At 38.6% G+C, this 23,969-nt stretch overlaps 1 protein-coding gene across 6 annotated transcripts in view; it reads left to right on the top strand.

The window, feature by feature from the left end:
• The first annotated feature begins 5,103 nt into the window (after positions 1-5,103).
• The window catches only part of BBS4 (Bardet-Biedl syndrome 4), a 58,717-nt gene continuing 39,851 nt past the window's right edge, over positions 5,104-23,969 (top strand). Inside the window, exons 1-3 of one of the 6 annotated variants that reach the window (XM_027570817.1) lie at positions 5,232-5,248; positions 5,501-5,612; positions 15,853-15,904. In XM_027570817.1, coding sequence (XP_027426618.1) covers positions 5,571-5,612; positions 15,853-15,904 — 94 coding nt within the window. In that variant the 5' untranslated portion in view covers positions 5,232-5,248; positions 5,501-5,570. The other 5 variants (XM_027570818.1, XM_027570820.2, XM_027570821.2 and 2 more) reach the window with 5 other exon arrangements.

The following is a 23,969-nucleotide window of genomic DNA, read 5'->3' on the forward strand; positions in this document are numbered from 1 at the left end:
TCCTGGGTTTGGGACATTGGCAAGATTCCAGAGATCTGACTTAGCTTCACAGCCAAGTCATCAATCAGTCTTTGGAAATGTGAGAGATCTCAATGCAGACAAAGTGACCTAGCTGCCAGGTTTTTTTGGTCACTGGAATGGGGCATGCGGAGGTATTTCTCTCCCTTCCTCTATGTGCCCTACCCTAGTCTTTTGAGGAATAATGCCCACAGTGCTTTGGGGGTGGATCTCTCAGCTCTCCTGCCCCACTCTTAACCTTCAAAGAGTGCCTCTGATGGATTTCTCAGTGTTCCTCCTTTGTTCCCTCCTTTTTAATGGGCATCTTGCACTTGGGAGAGGCTCCACTTACCTCAAAGGCAGGACTAATCTCTCAACTCTTCTATTATCTACCCCACTCCCACTTCTCATCTGTTATCTCCCTGTACTTGGTTAAGATCCAAGAGATAAGATTGGCGAATGGGTTCAGGCTTTCTCTGTGGATTTGGGTTCTCTTGATGCTAATGCCATGCCAGTTTCTATGGGCCTGTTAAAATTTTGTTAAATTTCGACTGGTTTCTCTTTATTCCCCTATGGTGGATTCCTCTTTCTAGCATAGTTCAGCCAGGAATATGAGTAGCCATGGGTCTTTCTCTCCTCTGAAGGACTTAGCACTTTCTGGAGGTTGGTTCATTTATGTTTCTTTATGTCCTTATCTTTCTGATGGGTTTAAAGAGATTTTTGATCTTTTAGCTAATCTGTCCTTTTCTTTGTTTGCTAGGATGGGAGCTATATCCTCTTGTGATTTTTCAACATCCAAATCAGAAGTGAATTCCAGGAATGAGAATTTTCAAGAGTGGTTTCACTTACATATTTTATTAACTAGTTTATAAAATTAAAAATAAATGGATAATAAAAAGTCAAATTTTATTCAGTGGTAAACAATAAGTATCTTCCCATTCTATTTCCCATAGCCCTCTTTACTCCTTGTACAGAGACAAACGTCATTATCAGTTTCTTGAAATTTCTTCTCAAAATTTTATTTACAAGGGCGCCTGGGTGGCTCAGTCGTTAAGCGTCTGCCTTCAGCTCAGGTCATGATCCCAGGGTCCTGGGATTGAGCCCCACATCGGGCTCCCGGCTCCACGGGAAGCCTCCTTCTCCCTCTCCCGCTCCCTCTGCTTGTGTTCTCTCTCTCGCTGTGTCTCTCTCTGTCAAATAAATAAATAAAATCTTTAAAAAAATTTTATTTACAAAATGTGAATATCCTCCACACCTTATTTTTTTTTAAGAAACAGAAGCATACTCTATTTTTTACACTTTACTTTTTTCCATATAATTATTTCACCATCTTGAAATCCTTTATAGGTTATAATATATATTAGTATGGATGTACTTTGGTTTATGTAAACAATCCCTGGTGATTCAAGTTGTTGCCAGTAGTTTTTCTCGCAATGCAATGTATATTCCTTTGCCCACATTCACTGTTGAGTGTATCTGTAGTATCAGGAATGGGTATATTTAAAGGGCTTCATGAAGGCCACTGGAGCTTCACATTATTTTATAGTGTGTTTCCCTAGGTGTTCCCTGGCTCTTAGGAATTGGTGGTATGAGTTTTGGGAGGACCAGTACCACACAAGAGGCATAAGGTGCTGTGCTAGAGAGTTGCCTAGCAGAACATCAGAACAAAGCTGGCTGTTAGACCCTATCAGTGTAGCTGTCTTCCCCTCCTCCCTCCCTCCCTTCCTCTTTTCTTTTCTTTTTTGGGGGTGTAACGCTTCCTTTATACATATATTGGGGATGTTAAAAGTTACTGATGCCTGATTCCTCTCCTGCATCCTGAAGCCCTACCATGGGGGAGAAAAAGATGAATGTCATTTTGTTTGTAATGCCTTAACCAGCTGTATGACTGAAATGATCCTGATAAGCAAAATTACATCCAAGGAGGATTTCTAAGGAAAATGAAGACTCATTTGTTATATAAGAATCAGTGTCTTTGGGCGCCTGGGTGGCTCAGTTGGTTAAGCAACTGCCTTCGGCTCAGGTCATGATCCTGGAGTCCCGGGATCAAGTCCTGTATCGGGCTCCCTGCTCAGCGGGGAGTCGGCTTCTCCCTCTGACCCTCCCCCCTCTCATGCTCTCTCTCTCCCTCATTCTCTCTCTCAAACAAATAAATAAAATCTTAAAAAAAAAGAAAAAAAAAGAATCAGTGTCTTTGTGATTCTGGGATCTTCCTGTGAAGATGTTATGTTTTTTGAGGAATTTGTTCCTAATTACTGATCTAATTAAAGCATATTAAACTTAGTTATTGCAATTTGAGAAACCAACATGCTTTCTTATGAAAAAGGCCCATGCACAGAAAGTGCTCCATCTTTCTCCTAAGATCTGCGATCCAAGGAGAGATATCTAAACATAAGATAATAACATCTATTTATTTAATAACATAGGCATAAAGAATGTCATGTAGTCCTCACAGGACCACTTTCAGGGAGATTTTATATATTGGGAAGTGTGCTTATGAACTTTCCACCCAATATCTGCTTCCCTAAGATTCCCCATCTCAGTAATTGACTGTACTATTCATCCAGTTGCTTTTAAAGTTAGAAACCTGGTAATTTTCCTGTGATATCTATCCCTCCTTCTTTCATTCTCCCATATCCAATTCTATAGCATGGAAAATTTACTTCCTAACATCCTTGAGAATCTATTTGCTGTAGTCCAAGTGAACTATTTCATTGTCTTTTGTTGCAGTATCCTTTAGTCTCTCCTATATTATCAATTCTTGTCCCCCTCTTAATTCATTTTCCACTCATTAGCTAACATGAACTCTTTATTTTTTTTAAAGTTTATTCATTATTTTTTTTGAGTGTCTCTATACTCAATGTGGGGCTCAAACTCATGACCCCAAGATCAAGAGTCACATGCTCTTCTGAGCCAGCCAGATGCACCTAACATGAACTCTTAAGTCTGACCTTGTCACTCTTTGCTCAGAACTCTCTAGTGCCTTCCCAGTGCCCTTAGAATAAAATCCCTCACATGAGCTCTGTGGATCTGCACCACTAGTCTTTCCTACCTCTCCACCTCTTGCAACCAACTCCCTTCCCCTTTCTTCTTTCCAGCCACACTGGTCTTTTTGTGCTGCAAACTGGCCACATTTCTCCCATCCTCAGGGCCTTTGCACAAACTCTTCCTTTGCCTTAGCATTCTCCCCAGGCCTGCCCACATCTTCATCCCTTGTTCCCCAAAGCTAATGCCTTATCCCCTAGATTTCATTTTAAAAAATCTCTTACTTCTCTTTCCAAACAAATCTATATCGGATCTCCCTGTTATTTGCTCTTTCTACTCCCTATTTCTCCTTATTAGCATTTACCACTCTTCTAATTATATAATTATGTAGTTCTTTTCATTTAATTTAATTTTGTTTAATTGGAATAGGTAATACATCCACTTGGTAAAAAATCCAAATTGTACACAAGGCATAGAGTAAAAATTCTCTTCCCTGTCCCTCTATATCCAGTTGTTCTCCTTACTAATAACCACTTTTAACATTTTGAATATCCTTCCAGAGATATTTTCTGAGTAGACAAGCAATTCTGTACATAATATTCCTCTTCATTTTTTGCCTTCTCTTTATTAACATAGATACTATATACATTTTTCTGTACTTTGTTTTTATCAGTTAATAATGTATCTTGACAATTCTTCTATGTCAATATGTAAATAGTTGCCTCTTTTCATGTACCAGATGGTATGGGCTTACCATAAAATTTTAACCTCAATTATTAGACATTGAAGTTGTTTTCAGGCTTTGGTTATTACAAACAATGCCTCATTGAATAACTTTGTATGTAAAGTCATTTCCCGCAAATATACCTATAGAATAAATTCCTAGAATTGAAATAAGGGAATTAAAGGCTTTATGCATTTTAAACTTTGGTAGTTATTGCCAAACTGCTCTCAATGGAGGTTGTATCAATTCACATTCCCACTAGCCACAGATGAAAAATACATGTTTCCTCACAACTATGTTAGTGAAAATTTTTTTCTTTGCCATGTAAGAGGTGGAAAGTATCTCTCGGAAACTTTAATTTGCATGTTTTTTCGTCCTTGCAAAGTTATGTTTTTATGTTTAACAGCCATTTGTATTTCTTATTTAGTGTGCTGTTTCTTTATAAATTTTGCTTATGTTATTAATGTCTGATTTCCTCTCTCTACTTTAAGGTCCGTGCTGTGGGTGCAGGGATCTTGTTAGTTTTGTTCATTACATGGTTAGTTCCAGGTACTAGAATGAATGAAGCTCAAGAAATGCCTGGCTCACGTCATGCAGCAGTCAAGTTCAGAATTCATGTTTGATTCCAAAGACCACATGTTTTTCCACGATCACTCACGGGAAAAACTAAGCTTTTAACTCACCACCCCAGGGGCCTGATGGGTAATGTAAAACGGCTTAAGTGTGTCAGGAAGCGGATTGTGGCAAAATGGCGAACCTAAGTACAGTCGCAGCGGTTTTTCACATCTGTTTTACTGACATTTGGGAATGGAAGCCCATTGTCGGATTTTTACATGCCCCGAGGCCGGGTTTCTGGCTTTCTTGTGAAATCTCCTGGTTTTTAAATATTTCCAGTCAAAACAAGACTGCGCTCACATGCGGCCCACCGGCAGCGGATTCGCAAATTCTGGCGTAGAGAGTGGGAGCCTGATGAGGCGAATACCTCAGTTAGACAGTGAAAGCTAAGAAACGAGGAGGTTTTGTGAAAGTCGAGAATGGGGTTCTGTACCCTAGGGTTTGAGGGACAGGATTCCCGGAAGGACTGAAATAAACGCAAAGTGGCGGAAGGATTGCGCGGTCTTCCCGGGTGTGTCCGGTCATTCCCGCCAGCGCGATCCCGAGTTTCTCCAGCAGCGCCCAAGACAACGTCGTGGGGGCGGTCAGGGTTGCCGTGGAGGAAGAGAACTGCCTGTGTATTCCCTCACCGGGCCCAACAGCGTCAAACCGTCGTGAAGCACCACCCGACTCTTAAGCCGTTTCCTGAAGGCCCTCCCAGGTGAAGCGTTCAAGGCCCGCGATCTCTTTAGTTCCCCGCTCAGGCCCCTTCCAACTTCCCCAGTGCCACGACTTCCGTTTGCCCGGTCGTCTGGGAAACCAGCAATTTCCGGCCGCGAAGCGGTGGGCGGAGCCAAGATGGCTGAGGAGAGACTTGTGACGGTGAGCGACGAAATTGTTGTTAGGGTCCCGGCCCCAGGGCCAGGCCCCGCGGAGCAGAAAGACCAGGCAGGTTGGCGGGCGGCCTGTGTCCTACGCAGCTGTCCCTGGGGAAGTGCGGAGCGGGCTCTGGAGCCGCTCGGGGTGCGCGGGGCGACAGGGTCCCGCTCCTGGGAGCTGGTCCGCCTGGGCAAGGCTGACTTCTTTGCAGCGCTGGGCCTGTGCTGGGATTGTGGTGCCTCTTGGGGTGCGCTGGACGGAAAGGGGAGATTTTCATCAGAAATGGCGCTTTTCCTAGTCCCATTTTTTCTGTCTCACGAGGTTTGGAAAGGAAGCACTACCGTTTGTGCGGAGACGGTTTGTGTTTAATCCCCTGGATTAGAAGTTGAGTATGACAAAGCCTGGAAACTTTGAGCGTCACTGCCTTCTGCCGGTGGGTCGGGGCCATGTTTTTTCTCTGTTGTAATTTAGGAAAGTGCTGTTTTGGGATTCAGCTGAAGCTTGAGTTAGGCATTAATTAAACTCCACAGAGCTGCTAATAACAAAGGAGCCCAGATGAATTCGGGATAACTCAGTGGTAGTTATTTGTGAAGTGTATATTTATAATTGGATCTAATTTCTGTGACGTTCTCAGTGTGAAACCTTGTTTACGTTGTTTTAGTGTTGGGTTTCAAAGCATGTTCTACTCATTTGTTAGAATGACTTTATTAGTTATTTATTTGGAATGTATTGCCCTTTGAAAAACGCTTTGTGAAACAGACAAAATAGCAGTTTCTGGCTGACTTTTACAACTTAGTTTTGGCCGTTAAGGAGCAAGGGTAATGCTGTTGGCGGGGGCGGGGGGAGTTGTTTTCTGTTCTCTTTTCATATCCAGAGAGGTCAAATTATTACTATTGTTATTTTTTACGATTTTATTTATTTGAGAGAAAGAGAGAGCATGAGCAAGGGGGCAGAGGGAGAAGCCGACTCCCTGCTGAGCAGGGGGACCGAAGCGGGACTCGATCCCAGGACTCCAGGATCATGACCTGAGCCAAAGGCAGTCGCTTAACTGACGGAGGCACCCAGGCACCCGATAAATCAAATTATTTTTAGTGTAATCATACAACTCTGAATACAGGGAAGGAGACCCAAAACAAAAATTTTTGTTAAGCTATAAATTAAAAAAAATTAAATAGCCTGATTAATGTTACTGGGTTTTAGATATTAGAAACATATCAAAGAAAATACTTTACCCAAATGTAAAGTTTACTGGTAACACAACGCTATAAATATAGCTTATATCTCTACCTGCAATGATAGGTGTTTATAAATAGAATATGAACTTGATTTCTGTGATGGCAGAATTGTCCTGTACTTTTGAATCTAATAGTGTTTTAAAGATAATGGCTGTTTTGTTTCAATATGACTTTAGCACTTGAGCCTGAAGTTAACTGATTATTTTCATTATTGTCAAGTTTATTGCTAGCAGTGTTATATTTGTAGTAATTTCATCTTTTCATGTTACTGCTGCAGGGAGATTTGAATTTCTGCCCATTTTGGAAATGATCTGGTATCTTGTAATAAAATTAAAAGGGCCCAACAGTCCCATTCACTCAATAGACTAGTATCCCACTGAAATAAAAGCAAACTATAAGCATATAGTACAAGGGTATTCATTGCAGTATTGTTTATAGTGGCAAAATGCTGGAAACAAGGTGAATACCCATTAATAGGGTAATAGATGACTTCTGATACTTCCATTCTGAGGATTATTATGTAGCCATTAAAAAGTGTTAGAACTATATATGTTGATGTGGATGGTATACATTTTAAAAAAGCTTGACGTGGAGTGGAGTGTTAAAAAATAAAATTTAACTGAGTATTAGTTATTTAAAGATCTTACTGGCTTTATTCAATGATTCAAGAATCAGGCAGCATTCATTCTGTACAAAATGAAAGGCTTCATAGGCGGAAAGGAGTGGGAACAGGGAAGTTACACTAGACAAAAATGTTGGTTATTGTAAGATCACTTTCCTTTAGATGATGGCAGGGGTCTATCAGGCATATTACCTCACTAATACTTATTGGGTGATTTTTTAAAATATATTTTTAAAAGATTTTATTTATTTATTTGACAGAGAGAGAGCACAAGCAGAGGGAGAAGCAGTCTCCCAGCTGAGCAGGGAGCCCGATGGAGGGCTCAATCCCAGAACCCTGGGATCATCACCTGAGCTGAAGGCAGATGCTTAACTGACTGAGCCACCCAGGTGCCCCCTGATTGGGTGATTTCTGATTACTCGTTTAATATTCTATTCCTGGGAGAGGTAGAAAGTATAATTCAGTCTTTGTTGACATAGGACTTAATAACTCCATTTTGGGCCTTTTTTCCTTTTTTTTTTTAAAGTAGGCTCCACAACCAGCATGGAGCTCAACATGGGGCTTGAATGCATGACCCTGAGATGAAGACCTGAGCTGAGATCAGGAGTTGGACACTTAACTGAGCCACCCAGGCACCCCCCGGTCTAGTAGGGGTATATTGTGTGATCTTAATTTTGTGGCATAAAGAAAAAACACATAGATTGGTAGATATGGATATATAGATGTGGAGGAGAGAAGATTAAAAGGCTTAAAACAAAGAGAATTTTGGACAAATGCATAAGTAAAAATATAAGACTGCTATTGTAAAGGCCCGGAGGAAGGATGGAATAAAACTAGGCTAATGTTTTATTAAATTTATTAAATTTATTAATTCTAAACTATCAAGGATTATTACCAGTTCCTTAGGAAAACTGGGGACTGATATTTATATTTTATTTAAGAATTTGTAAGAAATGGGGGTGCCTGGGTGGCTCAGTCGTTAAGCGTCTGCCTTCGGCTCAGGTCATGATCCCAGGTTCCTGGGATGGAGCCCTGCATAGGGCTCCCTGCTCGGTGGGAAGCCTGCTTCTCCCTCACCCACTCTCCCTGCTGTGTTCCCTCTCTCGCTGTCTCTCTCTCTGTCAAAATAAATAAATAAAAATCTTAAAAAAAATAAATTAACAAAATATGTAAGAAATGATTTTGAGATCTTAAAAACAAATAATACTGCTTTCTATGATTTATACTCACAAATTTTTTATAACTCCCTAATTCCCATTATTCAGTGTATTTGTATATATACTTGTTTTTCTTCCTGTAAATTTAAAGATTAAACCTTTCAGAACGGAAAGCAAAAATTACTATTGTACTAGTTGATTTCGCTCAGATATAGTGTCTAGCATATACCAAATACTACATGAATATTTGTTGATGAATAAATGATCATAGAACTACATAAAAATGAAGAAAGAACCAGAAGAACATAATGTATTCTACATACATCCCAGCTATAAATGAGATCAAGTGGGCTAATAGAATCCTTTCTGTCTCAGAATGTTCTGAAAGACTTTTTGAAAAAGAGACTCACTAAAAAATTATAATTTATTTTAATTCTCCTTTCTGCAGAAAGGTTGCTGACTCATGAAGATGCTTTTTGATTCTTTAAGATTTTTTTTTTTTTTTTAGTAACCTCTTTGCCCATTGTAGGCCTGGAACTTACAACCCCAAGATCAAGAGTTGCATGCTTTGCTGACTGAGCCAGCCAGGCAACCTGAACCTTTAAGATTCTTCGGCAAAGTTTAAAAAATATCCCAGGGGCTCCTGGGTGGCTCAGTCGTTAAGCGTCTGCCTTCGCCTCAGGTCATGATCTCAGGGTCCTGGGATTGAGCCCCGCATCGGGCTCCTTGCTCTGCAGGGAAGCCTGTTTCTCCCTCTCCCACTCCCCGTGCTTGTGTTCCCTCTCTCACTCTGTCTCTCTTTGTTAAATAAATAAATAAAATCTTAAAAAAAAAATATCCCAGTTAGGGGCACCTGGGTGGCTCTGTTGGTTAAACGTCTGACTCTTGATTTCTGCTCAGGACATGATCTCAAGGTTGTGGGATTGAGCCTTGCCTTGGGCATGGAGTCTGGCTTGAGAGTCTCTCTCCCTCTGCCCCTCCCCCCGCTTGTGTGTGCGCTCTCTAAGTAGATAAAATCTTTTTTTTTTTTAAAGATTTTATTTATTTATTTGAGAGAGACTGAGAGATAGAGAGCACGAGAGGGAAGAGGGTCAGAGGGAGAAGCAGACTCCCTGCTGAGCAGGGAGCCCGATGTGGGACTCGATCCCGGGACTCCAGGATCATGACCTGAGCCGAAGGCAGTCGCTTAACCAACTGAGCCACCCAGGCGCCCTCTAAGTAGATAAAATCTTAAAAAAAACAAAATCCCAGATAAAAAATAGAATTCTTTAGCATTTTAAAAATAGCTTTGTTGAAGTATGATACACGTACCATAAAATTTACAGTTTGATCACTTTTAGTAAATTTATATACTTGCACAACTGTTACCACAGTCCACTTACCTCCATCATTCCAAAAAGTTCCTTTGAGTCCATTTACAACCACTCTACTCCTAACCCCATCTGACCACTGATCTGCTTTGTGTTTCCATAGTTTTGCCTTCTCTACAATTGCATGTAATCACACAATATGTAGTCTTGTGTGTCTGAATTTCACTTTGCATGTTTTTTGAGGTTCATTTATATTGTACATAGCAGTACTTTGTTCCTTTTTATTTCTAAGCAGTAATTCCATGGTAAGAATATATGCATTCTACCTACCAATTGATGGACATTAAGACTGTTTTCCTGTTTTTGGCTATTATGCATAGTGTTGCTGTGAATCTTTGCATGGATATATTTTTATTTAGGAGTGAAATTGCTGGGTTGGTAAGTGTATGTTAACAAAAAAACAAAACTGCCAAACTTTTTTTTTTTGAGATATTAATTAATTAATTTATTTTAGAGATAGAGCAAGTGGGAGGAGGAGCAGGGGAAGAGGGACAAGCCGACTCCGAGCTAAGTGCAGAGCCTGATATGGGGCTCGATCTCATGACCCTGACCTCAGGGCTCTGATCACGAACTGAGCAGAAATCAAGAGTTGGATGCTTGGGGGCGCCTGGGTGGCTCAGTCGTTAAGTGTCTGCCTTTGGCTCAGGTCATCATTCCAGGGTCCTGGGATTGAGCCCTGCTTTGGGCTCCCTGCTCAGTGTGGAGCCCGCTTCTCCCTCTCCCACTCCCCCTGCTTGTGTTCCCTCTCTCACTGTCTCTCTGTCAAATAAATAAATAAATAAATAAATAAATAAATAAATAAATAAATATCTTAAAAAAAAAAAGAGTTGGCTGCTTAACTGGCTGAGCCACCCAGGTGCCCCATGCCAAACTTTTCTAAAGTTGCTGTATACCATTTTACATTTCCACGAGCAGCATGTGAGGGTTTCAGTTTTCCACATCCTTGCCTTGTTAATACTTCATATTGTCAGTCTTTTAATTTTAGTCATTCTAGTGTATGTATAGTGGTTATTGTGGCTTTAATTTATATTTCCCCAATGCATAATGGTATTGAGTATTGTTTTATGTGCTTATTCAACCATTTCTCTTGGGTCAAGTATCTACAGATTTTTTGCCCCTTTTAAAATGGGTTATTTGTTTTAGTAAGATTTCTGTATTAAGTCAAGATAATAAAATAGCTAATAGAACAAGTATGCATTGTTTTATTTTGAGAATTTTTTGTTATGAAGTATATTTTATCTCTAAAAGAATGAATAAAAGGTTATATGTAAGTTTTAAAGAACAGTATAATGGAAACTTGTGTTTCTACTTCACAGGTTATGAAATGGGTAATGATAACTTTGAATCCTCCTAAATGTCTCTTCCTAAATTTTCCTCCTTTCCCATCAGAAGTATCTCTTTTATCAATTTTATGTTAATTATTCTTTTTGCTTTTCTTTACAGTTTTACTATATTTAATACCTCTGGATAATACATTGGTTTTAAGAAATTGTTTATTCTTTTTTCAATGCTGTATATTATCCCATTATAGGAAAATACTATAATTAATTTATCCATTCTACTAGAGATTTGAGTTCTGATTTCTTCAGCTTTATTGAGGTAAAGGTGACAAAGTTATAAGATATTTAAAGTGTACAATGTGTTCATTTGATACACAGTGTGAAAGGATTCCCACCATCAGGCAGACCTCCCGCCGATCAGGGAGCCTGACGTGGGGCTCGATCCCAGGACTCCGGGATCACGACCTGAGCCAAAGGCAGACGCTTAACTGCTAAGCCACGTAGGCGCCCCTGATTTTAACTGACATTTACCGGATTATTAATTAGATGGAGCAGCAGTCGTTGTCTCTTTTCCTTTTCTGTTCAATGCCTGGTTCATATTTTTTGCTGCTTTTTCTTTCTTATTCTTTTTTTTTTTTTTAAGAATTTTTACTTATTTATTTGAGAGAGAGCAGAGTGAGTGAGAGAGAACACGAGTGGGGGGGGGGGTCAGAGGGAGAGGGAGAAGCAGGCTCTTGCTGAGCAAGGAGCCCGATGTGGGGGCTGATGCGGGGGCTCGATCCCAAGACGCTGGGATCATGACCTGAGCCGAAGGCAGATGCTTAACTGACTAAGCCACCCAGGAGCCCCATGCTTTGCTTATTTTTCTATTTGGATGTTTTTCTTACTGTTTTCTTTTTACTGATTGTTTTGTAGTTAGTTATAGGTTCTGGCTGTTAATCCTTTATCTTTTTATTTATTTTTTGGTTTAGTATTGCAAGTATCTTCTCTTAGTTTTCTTTTCTTTTTTTTTTAAGATTTTATTTATTTGTTTGACAGAGAAACAGTGAGAGAGGGAACACAAGCAGGGGGAATGGGAGAGGGAGAAGCAGGCTTCCCGCTGAGCAGGGAGCCCGATGAGGGGCTCGATCCCAGGACACTGGGATCATGACCTTAGCCGAAGGCAGATGCTTAACTGACTAAGCCACCCAGGAGCCCCATGTTTTGCTTATTTTCCTACTTGGATGTTTTTCTTACTGTTTTCTTTTTAACTGATTGTTTTGTAGTTAGTTATAGGTTCTGGCTGTTAATCCTTTATCTTTTTATTTATTTATTTTTTGGTTTTGTATTGCAAGTATCTTCTTTTTTTTTTTTTTAAGATTTTATTTATTTGTTTGACAGAAGGAGACACAGCGGGATAGGGAACACAAGCAGGGGGAGTGGGAGAGGGAGAAGCAGGCTTCCCCTTGAGCAGGAAGCCTGATGCGTGACTTGGTCCCAGGACCCTGGGATCATGACTTGAGCTGAAGGCAGACGCTTAACGACTGAGCCACCCAGGCGCCCCTTCTCTTAGTTTTCTGTCTTCACTTCCTTTTTGGAACGGAAGCTCTTAATTTTATTTTTTTTAATTTTAATTTTTTTAAAAGATTTTATTTATTTATTTGACAGAGTTAGCGAGAGCAGGAACACAAGCAAGGGGGGAGTGGGAGAGGGAGAGGGAGAAGCAGGCTTCCTGCTGAGCAGGGAGCCCAAAGTGGGGCTCAGTCCCAGGACCTTGGGATCATAACCTCAGCCAAAGGCAGAGGCTTAACGAATGAGCCACCCAGGCACCCCTGGAAGTTCTTAATTTTAATGTAGTTGAATATTTAGATCTTTTCTCAGTTGGTTTGTGCTTTTATATCTTACTGAAGTAATCCTTCCCTATCCTATATTTTTTCTAAAGGTTTTTTTTTTTTTAAGATTTTATTTTTCAACAGAGAGACAGCGAGAGAGGGAACACAAGCAGGGAGAGTGGGAGAGGGAGAAGCAGGCTTCCTGCTGAGCAGGGAGCCCGATGTGGGACTCAGTCCCAGGACTCTGGGATCATGACCTGAGCCGAAGGCAGACGTTTAACGACTGAGCCAGTCAGGCGCCCTCTAAAGGTTTTTAAATTTGCCTTGTTCATTTTTAGTCTTTATCTTAATTCATTTTCATTTCCCTGATAAAGCTTTTTCTCTTTTTTTAAAGATTTTATTTATTTATTTGACAGAGAGCACAAGTAGGCAGAGCAGCAGGCAGAGGGAGAATGAGAAGCCTGCTTCCCGAAGAGCAGGGAGCCTGATGGGGGACTTGATCCCAGGATGCTGGGATCATGACCTGAGCTGAAGGCAGAAGGTAGAGGCTTAACCCGCTGAGCCACCCAGGCGCCCCTAAAGCTTTTTCTTTTGAAGTCCGTTTTGTTTAATGTTAATATGGCTTCTTTAGTTTTCTTTTTGTTTCTGTTTTCCTGGTGTATCTTTTTTCATCATTTTACTTTGTTTTCTTTGCCTGTTTTAGATGTGTCTTTATATAAATAGCATACATCTAGATTTTTAAAAACATCCACCCTGATATCTTAACCGGAGAATTTCATTTTTTTCTCCTTCTTGCCTTTTTTTTCCTGAGTTTCTTTTTCTCTCTTTCCTCTTCTCACTTAATTACTTGTAAGTTATATACTCTATTCTTTAGTCTTCCTTTAGTGAGTATACAATTTTTTTTTATAATATTCAACTGAAAGTTTAAATTTAAAACTTAGTAATGTAGGGATTATCAAATGCTTCATTACTCATTGCCTTCTGCCAGTTCATGCTACTGTTGTTCAGTTTTGTAGTTTTTGTGTTTCTCAACACCACAAATTATACTTTTGTTTTATTCAGTTAGTGGATGTTTAGAATACTTCCATATTTTACCAATTCCTTTGCTCATTCCACTCCTTCATTCTGGCGTTCTTTTCCTTTAAAAGTTTATTTAAACAAAAAAAATTTTTTTTAAGTAATCTCTACACTTACCACGGGTCTTAGACTTAAAACCCCAAGATCAAGAGTCACATTCTCTTCCGACTGAGCCAGCCAGGTGCCATGAAAGTTAGTTTTGATAGATGTAAGAGTTTAGACCTGAGGTTGGCAAACTGTTTTTGTAAAGGGCCAGTAATAAATATTTTGGGCTTTGTGGGCCAGTCTCTGTTGCAAGTAACTGAACTATGCAGTTGTAGTGTGGAAGCAACCATAGACAAAAAATAAACGTGTGTGTGATTGTGTTCTGATAAAATTTTATTTTAGACACTTAAATTTGAATTTTATATAATTTATATTTAAATTATATAAAATATATATAATATATAATGTTACAAAATATTTAAAAATGTAAAAACTATTAAAAATGTAAAAACAGGGGTACCTGGGTGGCTCAATTGGTTGAGTGTCTGACTCTTGGTTTTGGCTCAGGTCATGATCTCATTCATGGTCATGGGATTGAGCCCCCAGTCAGGCTCCCCACTCAGTGTGAAGTCTACTTCAGATTCTTTCCCCCTCTGCCCCTCCTTGCTTGCACAAGTGCGCATGAGCACGAGCTCACGCTCTTAAATAAATAAATAAATAAATAAATAAAATCTTTTTAAAAAAAATGTAAAAAGCATTCTTAGTGTGTTGGCCATATAAAAATGGGTTGGGTTTGTTTGACCTGCAGGCCATAGTTTGCTAACCTTGTGTTTAGATTAACATTCATTTTACTTAGCACCTGAGACATGGGAGTGATTTTTCTTATAATGTCTTTATGTGTAATTATTTCCCATTTTTAATTGTTGAGACGCCAGCTATCAGTCTAATTGTCCTTTTTGTATAGCTTATCTGGTGATACTTTTTTTTTTGGTTGCTTGTAAGAACTTATTGTCTCTGGTGCAGGTCCTTGTGATGTATGCAAGTGTGGATTTATTTTCATTTAACCTGGTCAGGATTGATTGAACATTCTCAATCTAAAGATTAGTGTCTCTCATTGCTTCTGGAAATTTTCAGCCATTATTTTTGTTTATATCTTACCATATCATATGTAACAAAGGTAGTTATAAGAAAAAAACATTTGAAGATTTTCTGCAAAATTGTAGTATAAGGTAGTATTTATTATATTTAATAATGTCCCTTAAAAAAAACTCCCTCCTAGGGGCACCTGGGTGACTCAGTTGGTTAAGCGGCAAACTCTTGATTTCAGCTCAGGTCATGATCTCCAGGTCATGGGATCAAGCCCCACATCAGGCTCAGTGCTCAGCAAGGAGTCTGCTTGAGGAGTCTCTCTCCCTTTCCCTCTGCCCCTCCCCCTGCTTGTACTTGCTCTCTCTCTCTCTAAATTAAATAAATAAATCTTAAAACAAACAAACAATTCCTAGAATTGAGTGCTAGGTAACTTCTATATAGATGACCTCATAAACTTTTTATCAAAGTTACTACTTTTTTGGTTTGGCTGTTAAGATGTATAGCATTAAGTGTAATACTAATATGTAGTGTCTAAGAGCTTTGTACATTTATTTGTGTCTAAGAGCTTAGTACATTTATTAGTACATTTTATGCATTATAATTATATATTACTCAGGGTGCCTGGGTGGCTCAGTCAGTTAGTGTCTGACTCTTGGTTTCTGCTTGGGTCACGATTGTGGGCTCGAGCCCCACATCAGGCTCCTCACTCTGTCTAGAGTCTGCTTGAGATTCCCTCTCCTCCCTCCCCCCCCCCACTTATGCTCTCTCTCTCTCAAATAAATAAAATCTTAAAAAAGAATATGTACACATAAGAATGTAGATATGTAGATGTGCATTATACATTATTAATAGTTTGGCTTGCAAAAGTATGACTTGACATTGCTTTTTAAACCATATTAAAAAATGGTTTTTAATTTTTCTTTGTGCCTATATGTAATTAATGGATTAATTGCATGATTGGAGAGCTACTGATGATGGTTATTTGAATGCTTTTTTAAGTTAGCAAGATTTATGGTAATGCTTTAACATAGACTTCTTTCTTTTCAGAGAACTCCTTTTCCTGCATCTGCTGAATCTCAGAAACCCCGGCTGAAAAAAGGTCAGTACGCAATTTCATTGTATGTGTATATTTGCACAGATTTTTTATTGGTTCTTTGTTTATATGCATTAGAGCTTTTAAAAATGTGAGTTTTGGAGAAAAGCAGTGATAGTCTAAATATTCCTCCATACCTAGCTTGTATTTTATGGAGTTGTTAGATGTTTTGGGATTCATTTTGCCTGTAAGTGTGTTTAAATGGGGCTTTATTATTATGTAAGTGTGTATTTTCTACTTGTGGAAAAAACACTGTGAAGTTCCCATGGTACATATCAGGCCTCACATAATCTCATGTCTATGTTAAATTAAATGTGAGGTTTTAAGAAAATTGAGTCTGTGAAGACTAGGTAAGGACATATACTGTGAAGAGCTGCATTTAAAAATCTAATAGAGATATGTTCTGTTTATTTAGAGGACTAGGATTCCTTCATTTGTTAACTTATAAAGTCTTAGGAAGGCTTGCATCAGATTGTAGTTTACTATATTGGATATTCTGTCAATGTCTAATAAACATGTCTAATGCCTAACAAACTTAGAAAATACCCAGACTTTTTACTTAGCAGAAGAGACCATCTCTCATCTTTTCTTAAATGTTTGCTAGAGTGTGACAGTGAAGCAATCTAGGTCATGATTTCTCTTTGTTGGAAGGCATTTAAGTACAAACTCAATTTCTTTAATAGATATATGGGTTTATTCAGATTATATGTATTTTTTTAAAGATTTTATTTATTTGAGAGAGAGAATGAGAGATAGAAAGCTCGAGAGGGAAGAGGGTCAGAGGGAGAAGCAGTGTCTAAGTAGTGTCTAAGAGCTTTGTACATTTATTTGTGTCTAAGAGCTTAGTACATTTATTAGTACTCCCTGCTGAGCAGGGAGCCCTCTGTGGGACTCGATCCTGGGACTCCAGGATCATGACCTGAGCCGAAGGCAATCGCTTAACCAACTGAGCCACCCAGGCTCCCTCAGATTATATGTATTTCTTTAGGGAGAGCTTTGGTAATGTTTTTCTTTCAAAGAAATTTGTCCGTTTCATCTTAGTTATCAAATTTATTGGTGTAAAGGTCATGATACTCCTGTATTTTCCTTTTAATATCTAGTGATAGTGCCTATGTTCCTGATTTTGATGATTTATGTCTACTGTCATTTTTTTCTTGATCAGCCTGGCTAGAGGTTTATCCATTTTATTGATCTTTTCAAAGAACCAACTTTTGATTTTATTTTTTCTTCTCTCTTGCTTTTCTATTTCAATTTCATTGATTTCTGCTCTTATCTAATACTGTATTTAATTTGCAGTTTCTTTTTTCTTTTTCCAGTTTCTTCTTTTTTTTTCTTTTCTTTTTTCATTTTTAATAGCTTTATTTATTTATTTTTTTGACGTAGTGTTCCATGATTCATTGTTTGTGTATAACACCCAGTGCTCCATTCAGTATGTGCCCTCTTTAATACCCATCACCAGGCTAACCTGTCCCCCCACCCCCTCCCCTCTAGAACCCTCAGTTTGTTTCTCAGAGTCCATCGTCTCTCATGGTTCGTCTCCCCCTACGATTTCATCCCTTCATTTTTCCCTTCCTACTATCTTCTTTTTTTTTTTAACATATAATGTATTATTTGTTTCAGAGGTACAGGTCTGTGATTCAACAGTCTTACACAATTCACAGCACTCACCATAGCATATACCCTTGCCAGTGTCTGTCACCCAGCCACCCCATGCCTCCTACCCCCCACCACTCCAGCTGATATGAGGAATTTTTTCAGTTTCTTAAGGTAGAAAGGGGATCATCGGTTTGAGTCTTTCTTTTCTGTTGTAAGCATTTAGTACTTATGTTTCCCTCTAAGCACTGTTTAACTGGTTCATATACATTTCAAATTTTATTGTTATGTTTTAAGTTTTATACAATTTAAGTTTTATACAATTCTAAATATTTTAAAATTTCCTTTGTGTTCCCCTAAACCCATATACAATTAATAAAGGGTACTGATCAATTTCCCTATATATGGGAAATTGTCCAGATTTTTTTTTTTGTTACTGGTTTCTAGTTTAATTCTAGTTATGGTTAGAAAACATACTTTATATGGTTTGTTTTATGGCCCAGAATGTGATCTGTGTTTGGGAATATTCCATTTGCCTTGAAAAGAATTTGTATTGTCCTATTGGATGGAGTAATCTATAAATGTCAGTTAGGTCAAGTTGTTTGATAATGTTGTTAATCTAGGTACTTATTGATGCAGATATTAATATCTTTATCAAGAAGATACTGATATCCTTAATGAGAGAAGAGTGTTAAAGTATGCACATGTAATTATGGGTTTGTCTGTTTCTACTTAAAGATCTATCAATTTTTACTTTGTGTATTTTGAAGATCTGTTGGATGCATAGACATTTAGGATTGTTTGACTTCTTGGTGAATTGACTCTTTTATCATTATGTAATGTCCCTCTTCTATTCCTGATAATATTCCTTATTTGAAGTCAGCTTTGATGATAATAGAGATGTTCCAGTTTTGCTTTGATTAGTGTTTGTATGATAATGTATAGTTTATAAACAGATTCACCTTTTTTTTTAAAGTATAAAGTTCTGGGAGTTTTGACAAGTGAAAATAGTCATGTGACTAACCACCACCACCACAATCAAGATATAGAACAGCTTAATCACCCTCAGTAATTCACCTTGACTTTGTAGTAAACCACTTCTTCCACTTCCACTTGCTGGCAATCATTGATTTTTTTTCTACCTATAGTTTTATCTCTTCGAGAATATTATTCATTCATTCATTTATTTTTTAAGATTTTATTTGAGAGAGAGCGGGAACGAGCTTACAAGCAGGGGTAGTGGCAGGCAGAGGGAGAGGGAGAACCAGGCTCCCTGAGGAGCCAGGAGCTGGATGTGGGGCTTGATCCCAGGACCCTGAGATAGCGATCTGAGCCAGAGGCAGTCGCTTAACCGACTGAGCCACTCAGGCGCCCCAAGAATATCATTTAAATGAAGCATACATTATGTAATGTGTGTATATACACCCTTTTGAGTGGCTTTTTTCACTTAGTGTAATGTTTTTGAGATTCATCCATGTCGTTGTGTGTTTGAGTTTCTTTTTATTGATAAGTAGTATTCAGTTGTATGTGTATACTGCAGTTCATTCATCCATCCATTCAAAGAACATTTAGGGTTTTGGCTATTACAAATACAGCTGCTACATAAACATTTGCCTAGAGGGGTTTGTGTGAACATATTTTTATTTCATTTGTGAAGTGTCTTTATATGGTTTGTGTTTTATGGCCCAGAATGTGATCTGTGTTTGGGAATATTCCATTTGCCTTGAAAAGAATTTGTATTGTCCTATTGGATGTGAGTATATGTTTAGTTTTATCGGAAATTGCCAAGCTGTTTTCCAAAGTAGTTAAACCATTTTGTATTTCCTTCTACAAAGTATGAGTGTTCCTTATACCTCATAAATAATTTGGGAAATAGTCTCTCCTTTTTAATTTTCTGGAAGAGTTTGTGGGGAATTGACTAATTTCATCCTTAAGTATTTGTTGTAATGTTTCTGTGAAGTCATTTGGGCCTGGCGTTTTCTTTGTAGAAATGTTTTCAACAATAAATTCAATTTATTTAATAGAGATAAGACTAAACAGTTTACTTAATTCTTCTTAATTGAGCTTTGGTAGTTTATGTCTTTCAAGGAATTTTTTCACTTCATCTAAATTGTCTGATTTATTGGCATGAGTTCACAATTTTCCCTAGCAGGTATTAAAAATACTCTGAACCTTTTATAATTAAAACAGTATATTACTGGTACACAGTTAGAAGATAAACCAGTGGGGGGTGGGGCGCATCTGGGTGGCACGGTCAGTTGAGCAACTGACTCTGGATTTCAACTCAGGTCCTGATTTTAGGTTCATGAGATCCAGTATCACGTAGGCTTCACACTCAGTGCAAGTCTGTGCTTGTCCTTCTCCCTCTGCCCCTCCCCCTGCTGGAGTGCACACACTCTCTCTCGAATGAATAAAAAAATCTTTTTTTAAAATAAATCTTTTAAAAAAAAAGAAAAGAAAAAGAAGCCAGTGGGAAAAAAAAGAAAGGCCAGAAATAGGCTCAAATACATTTGGCAATTTATTTATTATTTTTTACAAAAGCTTTTATTTATTTATTTGAGAGAGAGAGCATGAGCAAGGGGGGAGAGGCAGAGGGAGAAGGGGAGAGGGGAGGGAGAAGCAGGCTCCTAGCTGAGCAGGGAGCCCTACTCAGGGCTCAATCCCAGGACCCCAGGATCATGACCTGAGCCAAAGGCAGATGCTTAACCGACTGATCCACCGAGGCGCCCCTACATTTGGCAATTTAGTATATGATAAAGTATATGGTGTCTCAAGTTACTGGAGTAAAGATGTATTTTTTAGATAAATGGTGCTGGGACAACTGGATAGCCATTTTGATAAAGAAAAAATTAGATTCACACCATACACAAGAATAAACTCCAAATGGGTCAGAGATCTAAACTAAATGTAAAGTACGTAACCATACAAGTACTAAAAGAAGGTATTGCGAGGGCAATACAAGATTGATAAATATTACGTCATGAAAATATTACCTCATAATTTTTTTTTTTTTTGCATGGCAAAAGGCACAATAAAGAGACAGAGAAATAGAGTGGGTGAATATATTGCAACGTATATCACATAAATATCCCTAATACATAAAGAACTCTTAAAAACTTGGGGTGGGGGAAAAAGACCAAATACTCAATAGAAAAATGGATAAAACACAATCACATTTACACACACAAACACACTATAAGAATGACCTTTGGGCACATGAAAAATATGTTCAACCGGACTCAGAGTAAGAGGAATTAAAATTAAATACATACTAAGGTATCATTTCTCACCTATCAGGATAGCTAAAATTAAAAAGTGTGAGTTCACATTAAATTTGCGAGGCTATGGGAAACAGTCCCTGTCTTACATTGCTGGTGAGAATCGCAATTGTTATGGAAGGGAATTTGGCAACATCTAATAAAACTCTGTAATCACATTTCTAGGACTTTACTCTGAAGATAACATCTCTGACAATAAAGAGAGGCTTATTAACTATTACTCTTTGCACTGCTGTGATTCTAAAATATTGGAAACTTAAATGCCTGTATATAAAGAATGTTTGAATAAACTGTAGTATAGTCACATAATAGAGTACACTGCCGCTTTAAAAGAATAAGATTAATATGATTTGATATAGAGTGATTTCCAAGATAAATTGTTACCTTAAAAAACAGTACAGGGCGCCTGGGTGGCTCAGATGGTTAAGCGTCTGCCTTCGGCTCAGGTCATGATCCCAGGGTCCTGGGATCGAGTCCCGCATCGGGCTCCCTGCTCCTGGGGAGCCTGCTTCTCCCTCTGCTTCTCTCTCTCTCTGCTCCTCTGTCTCTCATGAATAAATAACTAAAATCTTAAAAAAAAAAAAAAAGAATAAAAAAAAACAGTACAAAAGAGTAGTTGTCGTATGCTACATTTTTAAAAGAAAGAAGGGCAAATAAAAAATATGTATGTGCTTATTTTCACAAAAAAGAACCACCAGAAGGATATATCAGAAACAAATGAGATTGGTTATCTACAGGGCCTTGCATGGAAATGCCGTGGAAAGGATAGGGGATGTGACACTTCTTTAGGTATGTCTTTCTGTGTAGTTCCGACTTTTGGAATCATGTATTGTTTCAATAAAAATTGGGAAAACAAAAATCTTTTTTTTTTAAAGATTTTATTTATTTATTTGATAGAGAGATAGTGAGAGCATGAACACAAGCAGGGGGAGTGGGAGAGGGAGAAGCAGGCTTCCCATGGAGCAGGGAGCCCGATGAGGGGCTCGATCCCAGGACCCTGGGATCATGACCTGAGCTGAAGGCAGACGCTCAACGACTGAGCCACCCAGGCGCCCCTGGAAAACAAAAATCTTAAAAATAAAATGCAAGCAGAAGCAAATATGCTATGGTTTATTGGAGTCAAGTTTTCTTACTGTTGGAGAAGGGAGTTACATGATACAGAAAGGGGCGAGGTGAAATTAAACCCTAATGGATTAGGGGTGGATTGGAATTGGAGGTACCAGTATTGAAGGCATGGATTTTAATACAGATACATACTTATAGAATATATTTTTTCCCTACTTCTGTCCACTGAGAAGGCTTAGCAGCAATGACACCCTAGTAGCCATGAGCATGGTTAGTGCCCAGATCTTAGTTTCTGTGTAGTTCCACTAAAAGGAACCAGGGTTCCCTAGAGAAATGCCTAATTCCATGTGTAAGGCTAGGAGAGTACAAGATGAACCTGGGATATCTTGTGCCAGAAAGTAAAGAATGGCTTAGAGAGTGATGGGAGTTTGTCATAAAGACACAGAAGTGGGTTTCAAGGGCTTTCTCTGGCCACTGGGCACTGGCCAGTTCTGGAGTGATTTAAGCTTCCAACAATATAGCAATGGATTATAACACATGGAATAAAATAAGAATACACCAGTGCAAACTGATAGAAGTATACTAATAAGGAAAAGGAAAAGCTCTTTCTTTTAAAATAGAATGATAACTAGTAAGTATAGAATGAATGATAGAAAATTACCACTTGGCAACCATCATAGCAATAATTGATTCATGCAAAACTCCTCAGTGGATCTAAACTAGTGGGTAAAAGTTTGATGGGAAACAGGATATTTACATAAGTCTCTAAATCTCTCTCCATAAGATACATTTTAATTATAAAGTAGTAATAATTTCATAGTGAAAAAATTTGCCAGACACTACCTTGACCAAGTGATAACATCGCAGTAATGGAGCAACTCAGTATCCTATGCTTCCTAAATCACTTCTATGGTATTCTTGCCAAAAATAATACCTTCAGTCTAATCTTGAAGAAATATTAGATGAACCCAAGTTGAGAGGTAGTCTACAAAATAACTAACCTGCATTAAAAAGAAAAATGTCAAGGTCATGGAAGGCAAAAATTAAAGAAGACTAAAGAGACATGAAGCTAACTATAACATATGGTCCTAGAGTTGATTCTAGAGCAGAAAAACATCTTTTTTTTTAAGTTTATATATTTAGTTTTAGTAATCTCTACACCCAATGTGGGCCTCGAACTCAGAACTCTGAGATCAGGCGTTGCATGCTCTTTGGACTGAGCCAGCCAGGTGCCCCCAGAAAAACATCTTTTAAAATGTTTTAAATTAGGGGCGGCTGGGTGGCAGTCAGTTAAGCACCTGACTCTTGGTTTTGGCTCAGGTCGTGATTTCAGGCTTGTGAGATTGAGCCTCACATAGGGCTTTGTGCTCCTTGCGGAGTCGCCTTAAGATTCTCTCTCCCTCTGCCCCTCTCCCCCTGCTCGCGCTCTCTCTCAAAAGTAAATAAATCTTATTAAAAGATTTTATTTATTTATTTGACAGAGAGGGACACAGGGAGAGAGGGAACACAAGCAGGGGGAGTGGGAGAGGGAGAAGCGGGCTTCCTGCTGAGCAGGGAGACCGACACGGGGCTTGATCCTCATGACCTGAGCCGAACGCGGACGCTTGATGACTGAGCCAAAAGGAAATAAATAAAGAATAAATAAAGTAATATTACATTATTTTCTAAATTGTAAAATATATATAATATAAAATTTAACCATTTTTAAGCATACGGTCCAGTGGCATTAGTTACATTTACAGTGTTGTGCAACCATCATCACTGTGTATTTCCAAAACTTTCATCCCAACCAGAAACTCTGTACCCATTAAGCAATAATTTTCCTTTGTACCTTCCCCCCCAGTCCCTAGTAACTTCTACTTTCTGTCTCTATGAAATTTGCCTCTTCTAGATATTTGATATATTCAGAATAGTATTTGTCCTTTTGTGTCTGGCTTATTACATTTAGCATAATGTTTTTTTTTTTTTTGAAAGATTTTATTTATTTATTTGACAGAGACATAGAGAGCACAAGTAGGCAGAGCAGCAGGCAGAGGGAGAGGGAGAAGCAGACTCCCCACCGAAGCGGGGCTCGATCCCAGGACCCTGGGATCGTGACCTGAGCTGAAGGCAGATGCTTAACCGACTGAGCCACC

This window comes from Zalophus californianus, chromosome 6 (genome assembly GCF_009762305.2).
Source record: "Zalophus californianus isolate mZalCal1 chromosome 6, mZalCal1.pri.v2, whole genome shotgun sequence".
In the NCBI taxonomy this organism is placed as follows: Eukaryota; Metazoa; Chordata; class Mammalia; order Carnivora; family Otariidae; genus Zalophus; species Zalophus californianus.